The following is a 14,006-nucleotide window of genomic DNA, read 5'->3' as shown; positions in this document are numbered from 1 at the left end:
TCATATTTTGTTTATCCATACAAACATTGATGGATATCTGGGTTGTTTCCACCTTTTGGCTATTGTGAATAGTGTTGCCTTAAACATTTGTGTATAAGTTTTTATGTGGATGTATGTTTTTATTTCTCCTGGGTATATGCCTAGGAATGGAATTGCTGGGTCATATGGTAATTCTATATCTAACTATTTGGGGAACTGCCAAACTGTTTTCCACAGTGGCTGCAACATTTTGCATTCCTACCAGCAATGTATGAGGAGGGTTCCAATTTCTCCACATTCTCCAAAGCAATTGTTAATTTCCGTTTTTAATTTTTATAATCCTAGTCGGTGAGAAGTGTCTTTGATTTTCATTTTCCTAATGACTAATGATATTGAGCATCTTATCATGTGTTTATTGGATATTTATATATCTTCTTTAGAGCAATATATATTCAACTCCTTTGCCCATTTTTAATTGGGCTTTTTGTTGTTGAATTGTAGGAATTCTTCATATATTCTGGATACTTATCAAATATATGATTTCCAAATATTTTCTCCCATGATGTGGATTGTCTTCACTTTCTTGATACTGTCTTGTGATTCGCAAAACTTTTAAATTTTTATGAAGTGCAATGTATCTGTTTTTCTTTTGTCGTTCATGCTTTTAATGTCATATCTAAGAATCCATTGCCAAATCCAAGGACATGAAGATTTATCACTTTGTTTTCTTCTAAGAGTTTTAAAGTTTTGGCTCATATATTTAGGTCTTGGGTCCATTTTGAGTTAATTTTTTTAATATGGTGTGCGTTCATTTTTCTTTATGGCTTTATAAGATTTAAAGATTCTTTTGATGGCAGTGCACAACACACTGTCACGCAAATGAATAAAAGGCATTTTTACAAAAAAATATATTACAATTTACCCCCTTGATGTCTTGACATCTGTTTTAAGTTCAATTATTTGGGATATTTGAGTGGCCCAAATAGTAGGGGATATTTACAGAGAGTAGGGAATAAGTTGCCCTAAACAGCATAGAAAACATTTTATTGTGAGAATTAAGAGAAGGAAAACAGGGGCTTCCCTGGTGGTGCAGTGGTTGGGAGTCCGCCTGCCGATGCGGGGGACACGGGTTCGTGCCCCGGTCCAGGAGGATCCCACATGCCGCGGAGCGGCTGGGCCCGTGGGCCATGGCTGCTGGGCCTGCGCATCCAGAGCCTGTGCTCCGCAACGGGAGAGGCCACATCGGTGAGGGGCCTGCGTACCGCAAAAAACAAAACAAAACAAAAAAAAAAAGAGAAGGAAAACAAATAGAAGAATGAGGAGTCTTTGTAGGCCAGCCATAACCAAATTCCCTATTTATATGGTGATAGCCAAGAAAACAGATCTGAAGTTTTCAGGGTCTCTAACAATATTTTTGGTAGACTTGAAAAGTGTTATAAATATGAATTATATATTTTATGACAAAAAGATCTTGGTAACAAGTCCAGTAGTTATGTTGTTGGAGTGTACGAACTGATAGTTTAGTAAAACATATAGAAAAAGTTAGTGGTATTTATAGCCAAGGAGAAGGGGTAGTTGTGTTCATGGTCAGAGACGTAAGACAGGAGGTAGTGGTGGGAAGTTGGAGTGGGGGAGTAGGATTAAGTGCTAGAGAGTGGGAGGTCCTCTTCCCAGGTAGTTGAGGAGTGGTCTAGGAGGTAGTTGCCCCCTGAGGAAAGCAATAATCTCCATTAATTTTTATAATGGCATTAATAGTACTGTAGTAACCTCTATAAGATTTCCCTTTAGGCATAAGAATATAGAGATGTACACCTTTTGGCAGAGAGTAAAACATAAACCAGGGTCATTGGCTAAGTAAATTATGAACTCAGGACATGTAATAAAATCACTAAAATCAAAGGGAGAAAAGCAATAAATTTATTGTGTCCAATTTGTCAGTGCCTTAGGAAAGATAGCATATAGGCATTGCTGGGACTCTAGTCTTAGTGACTGGCGTGAAGTCTTTCCCCATTGAATGATCTTGGCATTCTTGTCAAAATTCACTTGACTTATATGTGAGAGTTATTTTGGGGCACTCTATTCTATTCCATTGGTCTATATGTGTCTTTATGCCAGAACTACCCCGTTTGATTACTGTAGCTTTATGGTAAGTTTTGTAATCAGGAAGTGTGAGTCCTCCAAATTTGTTCTTCAACTTCAAGGTTGTTTTGGCTATTTAGGGTCCCTTGAGATTCCATATGAATTTTTTCAAATTTATTTTTGGCTGCGTTGGGTCTTTGTTGCTGCACTCGGGCTTTCTCTAGTTGCAGAGAGCAGGGGCTACTCTTTGTTGTGGTGCTCTGGCTTCTCATTGCGGTGGCTTCTCTTGTTGTGGAGCACGGGCTCTAGGCGTGCGGGCTTCAGTAGTTGTGGCACGTGGGCTCAGTAATTGTGGCTCGCAGGCTCAAGAGCACAGGCTCAGTAGTTTGGCGCATGGGCTTAGCTGCTCTGCGGCATGTGGGATCTTCCTGGACCAGGGATCGAACCCGTGTTCCCTGCATCGGCGGGCAGACTCTTAACCACCGCGCCACCAGGGAAGTCCTCATATGAATTTTAAAATAGATTTTCCTGTACCTGAGTAAAACATCGTTGGGATTTTGATAGGGGTTGCACTGAATCCTGTAAATTGTTTTGACTAGTATTGACATCTTAACAATACTGTCTTCAATTCCACAAACATAAGATGTCTTCCCGTTTATTTGTGTTTTGCATTTTTCAGTGTAAAAGTGCTTTTCACCCTTGCTTAAATTTATACTGAAATATTTTATTCTTTTTGATGCTATCGTAAAAAAATTATTCCCTTAATTTCCTTTTCAGATTGTTCCCAGTTGTTGTATAGAAACACAACCAATTTTTATGCATTGATTTATCTGCAACTTTGCTGAATTCATTTCTTAGTTCTAACAGTTTTATTGAGGACTCTTTAGGGTTTTCAACCTATAGGATCATGTCATCTGTGAACAGAGATATTTACTTCTTCCTTTCCAATACAGTATGGATTTTTTTCTCACCTAATTGCTTGGGCTATGCCTTCCAGTACTATATTGAGTAGAAGTGATGAAGGTGACCTCCTTCTCTCATTTCTGATCTCAAAGGAAAAGCTTTCAATTTTTCACCACTAAGTGTGGTGTTAGTTGTGGGCTTTTCATAGAAAGCATTTATTATGTTGAGGTAGTTTCCTTCTATTCTTAGTTTGCTGAGTGTTTTTATCATGAAAGAGTGTTGAATTTTGTCAAATGTTTTTCCTGCAACAATTGAGATAATCATGTATTTTTTCCTTCCTTCTCTTAATATGGTTTATTACATTACTATATTCTAATATGTTGAACAATACTTACATCCAGGAATAAAGCCCACTTGGTCGTGGTGTATAATCCTTATAATGCACTGCTGAATTACATTTGCTAGTACTTTGGAATTAATATTCATATGGGATATTAGTCTAGTTTTCATTTCTTGTAGTGTCTTTGTCTGGATTTAGTATTAAGATGCAGCTGGCTTGACAGAATGAGTTATGAAGTGTTCCAAATTTTCTGGAAGCATTTGAAAAAGACTGGTGTTAGTTCTTCTTTAAATATTTGGTATAATTTACGAGTGACACCATCCTGTCTTGGGCTTTTCTTTGTTGAGAACTTTTTGATTATTGATTCAATCTCCTTACTCATTACTGTTCTGCTCACATTTTATATTTCTTCAGTATTCAGTCCTGGTAGGTTGTGTGTTTCTAGGAATTTGTCTGTTTCATCCAGGTTATCCAATTTGTTGACATACAATTGTTCATAGTCCTCTCTTTTAATCTTTTTTATATCTGTAAAACTAGTAGTAATGTCCCCTCTGTAAGTTAATTTTAGGTACATAGATATTCTTTTTTTCCCTACTCAACCTAGCTAAAGATTTTTCAATTTTGTTGATCTTTTTGAAGAACTAACTCTTGGTTTCATTTTTTTTCTCTATAGCTTTTCTATTATCTATTCTATTTGTCTCTGCTCTAATCTTTATTATTTCATTCCTTTTAATAGCTTTAGGTTTAATTTGCTGTTCTTTTTCTACTTCCTTGATATGTAAAGTCAGCTTTTCGTGTGAGATCTTTTTTCTTTTTTAATGCAAGTGTTCGTAGCTATAAGTTTCCCTCTAAACTCTGCTTTCACTGCCTCCCATAAATTTTGGTATGATGTGTCATTTTCATTTGTCTCAGATATTTTCTAAGTTCTCTTGTGATTTCTTCTTTGACCCATTGGTCAAAGTTTAATAAACTTTTATTGAGTTCCTTTGGAACCCAAGATCTCTGGGCAGTCCATCTTCATCTTTCTATCTTCCAGTGTTTTCCTATGCTTTTTGTTGTGATATGTCTTTGGTTTTTCAGTTGTAAGATGAAAGGTGTGGAAGGGATGGTGTGGCTCTACCTTATCCAGAACTGGAAGCCTGCAGGTCAGATTTTTGCTGTTTAATAAAGTTGAATCCAGCTCAGGTCTGGCTATGGTCCTACAGCTTCTCAGATGTATGGCAAGACACTTGTACTCTCTTAGCCTGTGTCCTTATTTATTGTTGTAGAGAGAGGTCTTAGGATTTCTAACACTCTGTCTCTATCCATCTCTGAGAATCAAAATGTCTTTTGACGAGAAAGGATACATTTTGATGAGGTCCAATATATTGATTTGTTTTCTGTTAGAGTTTGTTTTTTTGAATTCTAATTTCAAATTTTTTACAAACTCAAAGTCCCTAAGAGTTTCTCCTATTTTTTTTCCTAGAAATTTTATGTTTTACCTTACATTTAGGTCTTTGACACAGTTTCACTCAACTTTTTATACGATGTGAGATAAAGTTATTCTAATTATGATGATGATGATGGTGATCATGATCACGATCACTAATAAAGGTTCAATTGGAACTAGTTGTTCCAACACCAATTATCAAAAAGAGTGTCTATTCCACCATCAAATTGCCTTGGAATCTTTGTGAAAAGCATATATGTGTGAATCTATTTCTTGACTGTTCTGTTCCATTGATCAATTTGTCTATATTTATGCTGATACCACACTGTTTTGATTATGGCACCATTATTATAACTCTTGCAATAAGGTAGTGAAAGTTTTCCAAAATGTTTCTCTTCTCAAAATTGTTTGGACTATTCTCAGTCCTTTGGATTTTTTAATGTAAATTTCAGAATCAGATTGTCAGTTTCTATTAAAAACTGCTGTGATTTAATTTATGTCATGAATGTTTTATAGCTTTCAATGTACAAATCTTACACATCTTTTGTCAAATTTATCCCTAAATAATTCATATTTCTGATGTTACTGTAAATGACATGTTTTAAATTTTATTCTGGCTGTTCATTACTTGCAGAGAGCTGAATATTTTTCCTTAAAATTCATGTTCACCCAGCACTTCAGAATTTGACCTTATTTGAAAATAGGGTCTTTGCAGACATGGTTAATTGAGAATTGAGATCAGAGCATACTGAATTAGGATGGGCCACAGGCTGAGGAATGCTTAGGGCCACCAGAGCTGGAAAAGGTAAGGAAGCATTTTTCCCTAGAGCCTTCAGAGAGAACTTAGCATTACTGTCATTTTGATTTGGACTTCTGGTGTACTGAACTGTGAGAGAATAAATTTCTCAGTTTTTTTAAAGTCACCAAGTTTATGGTTATTTGTTAACAGCAGTCTCAGAAAACTAGAAATACAGCTAAATTTGTATACTGATCTTTTATCCTGCAACCTTTCTAAACTCACTTATTAGCTCTAGCAGTTTTTGTATATTACATAGGATTTTCTACATGGACTATCATGTTTTCTATGAATAAAGATTTTTCTATTTTTTTCCTTTGTAATCTGTATGACTTTTATTTCTCTTTCTTATCTTATTGTACTGGCTAAAACTTCTAATACAGTGTTGAATCTAATTTGTGAAAGTGTCCATTTTTGCCTTGTTTCTTATCTTAGGGGGAAAACATTTAGCCTTTAGGCACACGTCAATATGTAGGTTTTTCATAGATGTATTGTATCAGGTTGAGGAAGGTCTCTTCTATACCTGGTTGCTGAGTATTTTAATAAGAGATTTTTAAAATTTTAGCAAATGTTTTTTTCATTCTCCCTTGAGATGATCATATGTTTTTTTCTCTTTTATGTCAATATGGTGAATTATGATTTTCAAATATTAACCTTGCCTTGAATCCTTGGGATAAACCTTACTTGATGATGGTGTACTATAATTTTTATATATAATTGAATTAGATTTTACTAAAGTTTTGTTAAGAATTTTTGCATATATGTCCATGAAGGAGATTGGTTTGTAGTTATCTTTCCTTGTAATATAATTGTCTGGTTAGTTATCTGGGTAATTCTACCCTCGTAGGATGAGTTGGGAAGTATTCCGTCCTCTTTAGTTTTCTAAGGATTTGGCATATAATTGGTGTTATGTCATCCTTAAATGTTTAGTAGAATTACCAGTAAAGCCATCTCGACCTATAGTTTTCTTCAGAGGAAGTGTTTTAAATGAAATTTCCATTTACTTAACAACTATAGGCCTTTCTTCTATTCTAATATAAATGTTTATACTATAAAATTTCCTGAGTGCTACTTTTGCCACATCCCACAGATTATTATATGTTGTTTTCATTTTCACTCAGTTCAAAATATAATTTCCCTTTTGATTTCTTCTTTGAATTATTTAGATCTGTATTATTTCATGTTAATTTAAATATTTGGGGATTTTTCAGAGATCTTTCTCTCATTAGCTCCTCGTTTAACTCTATTGTGCTCAAAATAGCATACATTTTATGATTTGAATCCTGTTAACATTATTGAGGCTTATTTTATGGTCCTGAATATGGACAATCTTGGTAAATATTCCACGTGCATGTGAAACAAATGTTCTATTGTTGTTGGTGGCAAGTTCTACAATTGTCAACTAGGTGAATTGGTTCATAGTGTTGTACTTGCTGATTTTCTGTCTACTTATTCTATCAATATTTTAGAGAAGGTGACTGTAATTGTGGATTTGTCTGTTTATCCTTGTAGTTCTATCAATTTTGGCTTCATGTATTTTGAAGCACTGTGACATATGAATGTTTATGATTGTTTTGTCCTCTTGACAAACTCACCACTTAAAATGATGTAATGACATTCTATGACCATAATTTCCCTGGTATTATTCTTTTCTCTGAAATTTATTGTAACTGATATCAATATAGCCACTCAAGCTTTGCTCTGACTAGTGTTAAGATTGTTCATCTTTTTCTATTCTTTTACTTGTAATCAGTTTGTATCTTTAAATTTAAATTAAGGTTCTTATAGGCAGTATATATTTGTGTCTTGCTTTTCTATACAATCTGACAATCTCTGCTTTATAATTGAGGTCTTTAGACCATTTACATTAATGTGATTATTGGTATTGACATGTTTGGGTTTTAATCAGGTATCTTGCTATTTGTTTACATTTGTCTCATCTGTTCTTTGTTCTCTTTTCCCTCCAACATTTTTTTGATTGAGTATTCTTAAGATTCCATTTTATCTCATATGTTGGTAATATACATTTTTAACATTTCAGAACCTACCTTCAAGTGATATTAAGGTATAGAATAAGAACTTTAAAATTGTGTACTTCCATTCCCTATCTCCTGGCCTTTGTGCTACTATTGACATACATTTTACTCCCACATGTTATAAATTCTACAATACACAGTTGGGGGCAATCCGAAGGCTCATGTTGTTTCCCCTCTCTCAGAGAACTTTTCCCTCGACTGTCTGATGTTCAGCAACTGAAAATTGTTCTTTTATATATTTTGTCCTGATTTTAGTTGTTTTAGTTAGGGAAGTAAATCCAGTCCCTGTTACTCTATTTTCATTTGAAGCATAAATGTGGCTTGATGTCTCACGTGATGGTTAATTTTGAAGGCTTTATTTCACTTCTAATCAAAGTGCATTTCCTATGTATCTCAACTCCCTGGAAGAGTCCAGTGTCTGTGCACTCTTCCTCTGGCTAGAAAATTCAAACTGCATTGCTTTCTTTGGTCACAAGGTGGCCCTTAAGTTTATTTTCTGAATTTCCTTCAATAGATTTGTATTTTTAAAGAAAAAAATTCAGTAATTATTTGTATTCAACTGTTATATTATCTGCATTATTATTTCAATTTTGTTAGAAATACATAAGGATTCAAACATGTATCCTTATCATTTTCTGAATATCACTAAGTCTATACTTACTCAGTTTTTCATTCATCAGATATCTACTAGATATGTATGATGTGCTAAAACTCCAATGACCCAGTCCATATCTACATCTCAAAACTTTCTTGAACACCGTTTTTCTTTGATAACAAAGGGAACACTCTCTAATCTCACTGCCTTCTCTTTGCTAGATTTTTTAGGCATTTATGGGAAGAATTGGTCTATCCCTTTTGTGGAGAATGGCCACTGTGAGGGAGAAAAGGAGGCTCAACACATAGAAATGATGTCAACAGGCAAATGCAGCCAGACCTTAGATATAGCTGTTCTCCTCAAAGGAACTTCATGCCCTGCTCCTTTATTGTCTTTTGCTCACTTTCTGCTGGTTGTTTCTTGCCCAAGCATTTTACATGGAGCCTGACCACTCACATACTACTCCCTTAGATGCCCTTTCAGATCCAAACACTCTGTTAAGAGCCAAGGGAAGCTGGTTAGCAGAAAGCATTCTGTCCAGAGACTAGAATCCTAAACTCATCATTCTCTGAGGTTGACAGGGCACCTTGAACCTACCTATATACGAAGAGATGTACATTTTTCTGGGCATATGCATGTCTAACCTATCAAGGTATACCATGGATTCACTCACATATGAGCTTCCAATTTCTTTTCATGAAGGAAATGCTGAATATCCTTAGGCCAAGAAAGCCAGAATGCTTCTGTTTTCCATAGAAGCTGGTGCAAATATTGGTAATCAAGAGTGGTAAGTCTGGGAGACTTCCCTGGCAGTCCAGTGGTTGAGACTCTGCACTTCCACTGCAGGGGGCGCAGGTTTGATCCCCAGTCAGGAATTAAGATCCCGCATGGCGTGGCTAAAAAATAAAATAAGAAAAAGAGTGAGAAGTTTGGTAGGGCATAAGCTTCTCAGTTCATCAATTTTCCTGTCTTTTCAACTTTAGCCTTTCTCTCTATAAACTTGTCTCACATGAATGTAATACCTTGTGTCTCAAGCACCTGGAGGAAGGAGGGCTTTGAAATTGATTAGGCATCTGATTCATGATGTCTGTGGTTTGCTGTGTTACATGTCATTTTCACCTGCCTAGCCACTTTTCCCTTTGGTTTCCTAAGTGCTATTGTGATGTTATATTCTAGAGCAGGGTTACCAAACTTTTTCTGTTAGGGCCAGATAATAAACATGTAGGCTTTACAGGTGGGCCATACCATTTCTTTCACAACTATTCAATTCTGCCACTGTAGGCCAAAACCAGCCATAGATAATATGTAAATTAATAAACATGTCTGTATTCCAATTAAACTTTATGGACACCAAAATTTGAATTTCATATGATTTCTACATGTCACAAAATATTCTTGATTTTTTTCAACCATTAAAAAACATAAAATTTATTCTTAGCTCATTGGCCAAAAAAATAAGCAGTAGGCCAGATTTGGCTCATGGCCTGTGGTTTGCCAACTTCTGTTCTAGAATTCTAAGTTTATTTCCACAAAAGAAATAATATGCATAATATGTATTTCACCTACTTAGCACACTGCAAGGCAACTTTTTTTCCCAAGTTCTACTGGAACACTTAAACCCAAGAGTCCTCCAATCAATCTTCTCATAAAGGTGTCCACATTTGGGTATCCACTGAATTCACTGACATGATCTCCTGGCAACCAACTCAATATAGGATAACTTTTCACATTCATAGGTTTCACGGGGGTGGTGTGAGGAGGCACTGTCTCAAATTTTAAGTGAGCTGTTCCCTCACACATTGTATAGTCTCATGAATTATGGAGGTTTCTTGGGAAAGAACTACACCTAAGAAAGACCCAGACAGGCAAGGTCTTTCCATGAAGCTAAACGGGGAGAGGGGATTTATCCAGTTTATAAAACAGAGTGAAGATTCAATTCATTGGGAATTCCAGAGACATAGTGGGACTTTCTCACCTTAAGGATTCCTGAACATCAACAACCTGTGGAGATGGTGGGAATGGGGCACAACAGAGGAATGGACTTACCTACCCCTTAGCCTATTGGACTTGTTTGTGAGTATAGGGAAGACCTGGCTTTGGGAACTTCCCCAAATAGCTGAAGGTAATATCTAAAGGGTTGGGTCATGCATATGCCACTGGGAATGAGCTTAAAGAAAGCTTACAAACTTATTGCCTCAAGTGCACACAAAAGCCCTGGGAGGTGATTATTATCTTCATCTTGCTGATAAACATAATGATTTTTAAAGAGGTATGTCTCATCATTATTAGGTTTACACTTCTAAATAAGAGACCAAGGTAAGCTAAAACCAAGATTCTGTGACAAGTGCTTAGTAAGTGCTCACATTGCTTTATCAGGTTGTCAATCTCTTTCATTAAGTAGTATGTGTTGTTTTGAAAAATGAGAAAATAGAGGGAGTGCCCTGGCAGTCCAGTGGTGAGGACTTGGAGCTCTCACTGCTATGGCCCGGGTTCAATCCCTGGTCTGGGAACTAAGATCCCACAAGCCAGGCAGCGCGGCCAAAGGAAATAAAAAGTACATGGAGGATATAATGTGTGGGTTGCCAGGACCTCAAATCTTGAAAATGAGGATGCCCTCTGAGAGTTCTAAATGGATAAATCTGATAGACAATGAACATGGCTTTCTGTCTCTGTGAATAACACAAGAAATTATCTGTGGATGTGATACTGAAAACGTTGGGAAGATTTAGTACTCAAATCAGCATCATTTGGGAGTTGTCCAATACAGGTAAAAAAATAAAAAGGGCGAGAAAATAGAGATAAGAAAATAAAAATTATTCATAATTCTACCATAAAGAGATCATTTTACTTTATATATCCTTAGACTGTCTATTCAGATATAAAATATATACGATTTTAAGGGAAAAAAACAGAGAATGCTTTTTTAAACTGCTTTATTAATGTCACAATATATAAAGAACATCTCTCCATGCAATAGGTAAAACTCTCCTGCTGACAGAAACTTACAGATTGGGTCAGAAACACAACATTCAGTTAGAAGCTGGTAATAGGAGACCCACAAGAAACAACACCAAAAGGTTTACAACAAAGGTACGTCACAAACATGTAAGTTTAGGAAGCAGGTGTGTCTCCCTACTAACTTCAGGGAAAACATCAGGATTCAAGGCATAAGGCAAAACTCATCATGATGGTCATGGTGAGGGGGGTCAGTGCTAACTGCCCGCAGACTATGACTCAACTGCTTTTCCCTCAGCTTTTCCATCAGCTGCCTCACCTCCTCCCCAATCCTTTCCATATTCTCTTCTCTCATCCTTGCCTGTGGCTCTTCAAGCCTCTGAGTCATGTCCCATCTATACTGCAGGATGGGCTGCCTAACACGGAACCTCCTACGATTTCCTCTAGGTACACAATATTCACCAGCTTCCAAAGGGAGGGCGAAAGGCTCTCCTTTATTAGCATCCTGCCCCTTTTCATCCTTGTTTTCATTCTCCTGGTTGGCATTTTCCATGTAGAGATTTTTTACTGCTTGTTCCTCTTTGGACGCCATTGCTCCTAGGAGACAAAAGAGAGAAGAGACTATTTTCTGGGTGGACTGATCAGCACCGAGGACAGAGGCCCTACTAAGCACCTCTCAAGACTTCCAGCCCCGGATGTAAAGGCTCTTCAAATTTTCGTTTTCCCACCTGAGAGGCTCTTTATGCCCTCTAGGGGGCCCCCAGTCCAAGCTCTCCCCCCTCCCTCGCCCAAAACCGACCATTTTCCCTGCCTATCCATGCCCACGTCTCTGCAGGCACCAAAATGGAGGACAGGGTAGGGGGTGGTATTTGGGGGGTCTTAGGGCTATCCACACGTACCCCCCACATCCCAACTGTCCCCCGCACAGACCTGGGCCTATCCTCGCGGTCTCCTGCTCCTCCCGATTCTTGCTGCAAGTGCGCCGCCGCAACACTTCGACTCGCAGACCTGCAGAGAGTAAGGGTGGGGGAAGGGGGGCTGCTGCATCCGGACGCTCGGCCCCTTCTCAGCCCCGCATCTCCCACCCCCGGCCACCCCCACCCAGCGTCCCCCGCTCCCATCCTCAACCGCCTCCGCGCCGACCACCATTTTCTACCCCGAGAAGAAAGGGGGCGGGGCGGGGGTGTCGGAAAAGCTCGCTGTGTTGCGAGAAGCAGGCAGCCGCTTCAGGGCCGCGCAGCCCGCCCCCAGAGAAGGCCTACCGTTTTCTGTGGCCAAACGCTAGGCCGCAGGGGGCATGGGGGCTGCGGACTCCGCCCCGGGGCAACCGGATCCCCGGGGAGGGGTCCACAGGCCGTGTCCGCTTGCTCACGCCACCTCTAGGGACCCCCCTCCGGGTTCCTTACCTGCTGCCCCCGCGCCTCCTACCCTTGGGGGCCGACCTCGGCCCGCAGTCCCTCAGGGCCACCGGGAGCAGGGACCGAGAAGGTAGCGAGCAACGGCCGAGTCTAACACTAGAGCAGGGCAAGCGCGAGTTGGCGCGGGCCGGTCACGTGCGCCCTCCGTCACCGCGGGACGCCACGCCTTCGCGCCGCCCCCTTCTGCCCCACGGGGTCGCGCAGAACCGGTGGTGCTCACCTCCCCCTGCCCCCCATGTCACTTGTCCGAACACCGGCTTGGGCCCCGACGCTCTCCTTTCTTTGTGTGTTCCTGGGCCTTTCTCTAACGGCCACGGAAGGGCAGTATCTTCCCGGGGGGCGGGGGGCCGTTGGCCATTACCAGTGCTCTTCTGGAGACTTGCTTTTGCCCTCCTCTGCTCCCAGGACACGCCTCCTTCCACCTGCTGTGCTTTCTGCTACCAATCTCTCCCTTTTCTCTCCACTAAAATGCATAGAAGAAATGTGTCTGGACAAGACCCCAGGAGAGAGGATTTTTAAAAATTCTTTGTACCTCTCTGTTTTGTTCCTTTTATTTTAGACAAAAAAGTCAGTATACTTTTAAAAAAGGAAGTAAATCGTTTTTATTTGAAAAACAGCGTTAAAGTTGGAAAAAAGACCAACCACCTGTCTCTTATGCGAAGTCATTATATAAATATAGACTCTACAGGCAGCTACGTTTTTAGAATTTGGAAAAGGACAAGGCAGCTGATGGCTTCTCTTGTGAGTGGCCTCTAGATACATGAGGCCCTTCCATGAGGTGAGCCAATAAGTGTGTAGTACAGCAGAGCCTTGTTTGTTTTTCAGAACTAAAACAACAACAGAAACTCCTTCACAAATTTCTGATTCAAAAGGCAGTAAGTATGCCTATTTGCAAATCGCATGATCATGTATTGATAGACTCCTAAGGGATCTACAATAAACCTACTGTAGAAGTAAGAATTTAATTTAGCAGGGTTGTAGTTATGGATAGATATACAAAAACTCAGTTGTGTTCCTGTATGCTAGCAATGAACCATTGGAAATTGAAATTTTGTGTGTGTGTATGAAATGTATGATAGGTTCCAAAAATGTGAAATACTTAGGGATAAATTTAAGAAAACATGTAGAAAACTTATACATTGAAAACTACAAAAGACTGCTGAAAGAAGCTAAAGATCAAAATAAATGTGAAGGTAAACCATGATCCTGGGTCAAGAATTTCAGTACTGTTAAGATACTAATTCTCTCCAAATTGATCTATAAATTCAGTGCAGTCAAAATAAAACTTGCAGCAGGCAACTTCATGTAAACTGATAAACTTAACCCCAAATTTCTATGGAAATGCAAAGTGCCTAGAATAGACAAAATAATTTTGAAAAGAAAACCACAAATCTGGAAAATTGCATTATCTGAGTTCCAGACTTATGATGTAGTAGTAAAGGTAGTGTAGTAGTGGCATGTACAGACATTGGGCTT

The 14,006-nt window shown here is 38.7% G+C and overlaps 1 protein-coding gene across 1 annotated transcript; it reads right to left on the bottom strand.

Moving 5' to 3' along the window:
- Window positions 1-11,080: 11,080 nt before the first annotated feature.
- On the bottom strand, window positions 11,081-12,695 carry LOC307180806 (protein BEX1). Its single transcript, XM_079911308.1, has 3 exons — window positions 12,519-12,695; window positions 12,043-12,120; window positions 11,081-11,709 (listed from the first exon to the last, which is right to left on the bottom strand). The coding sequence occupies exon 3, from the start codon at window positions 11,702-11,704 to the stop codon at window positions 11,318-11,320; it is 387 nt and encodes a 128-aa protein (XP_079767434.1). The 5' UTR covers window positions 11,705-11,709; window positions 12,043-12,120; window positions 12,519-12,695; the 3' UTR covers window positions 11,081-11,317.
- Between the last annotated feature and the right edge of the window lie 1,311 nt (window positions 12,696-14,006).

Source organism: Stenella coeruleoalba (assembly GCF_951394435.1).
Source record: "Stenella coeruleoalba genome assembly, chromosome: X".
NCBI lineage: Eukaryota > Metazoa > Chordata > Mammalia > Artiodactyla > Delphinidae > Stenella > Stenella coeruleoalba.
The sequence above is the reverse complement of the archived record's forward strand: the minus strand, read 5'-3'. Positions and strand labels throughout refer to the sequence as shown.

Excerpts from the sequence above, each read along its gene's own strand:
- LOC307180806 (XM_079911308.1), bottom strand. The coding sequence starts at position 11,704 with ATGGCGTCCAAAGAGGAACAAGCAGTAAAAAATCTCTACATGGAAAAT.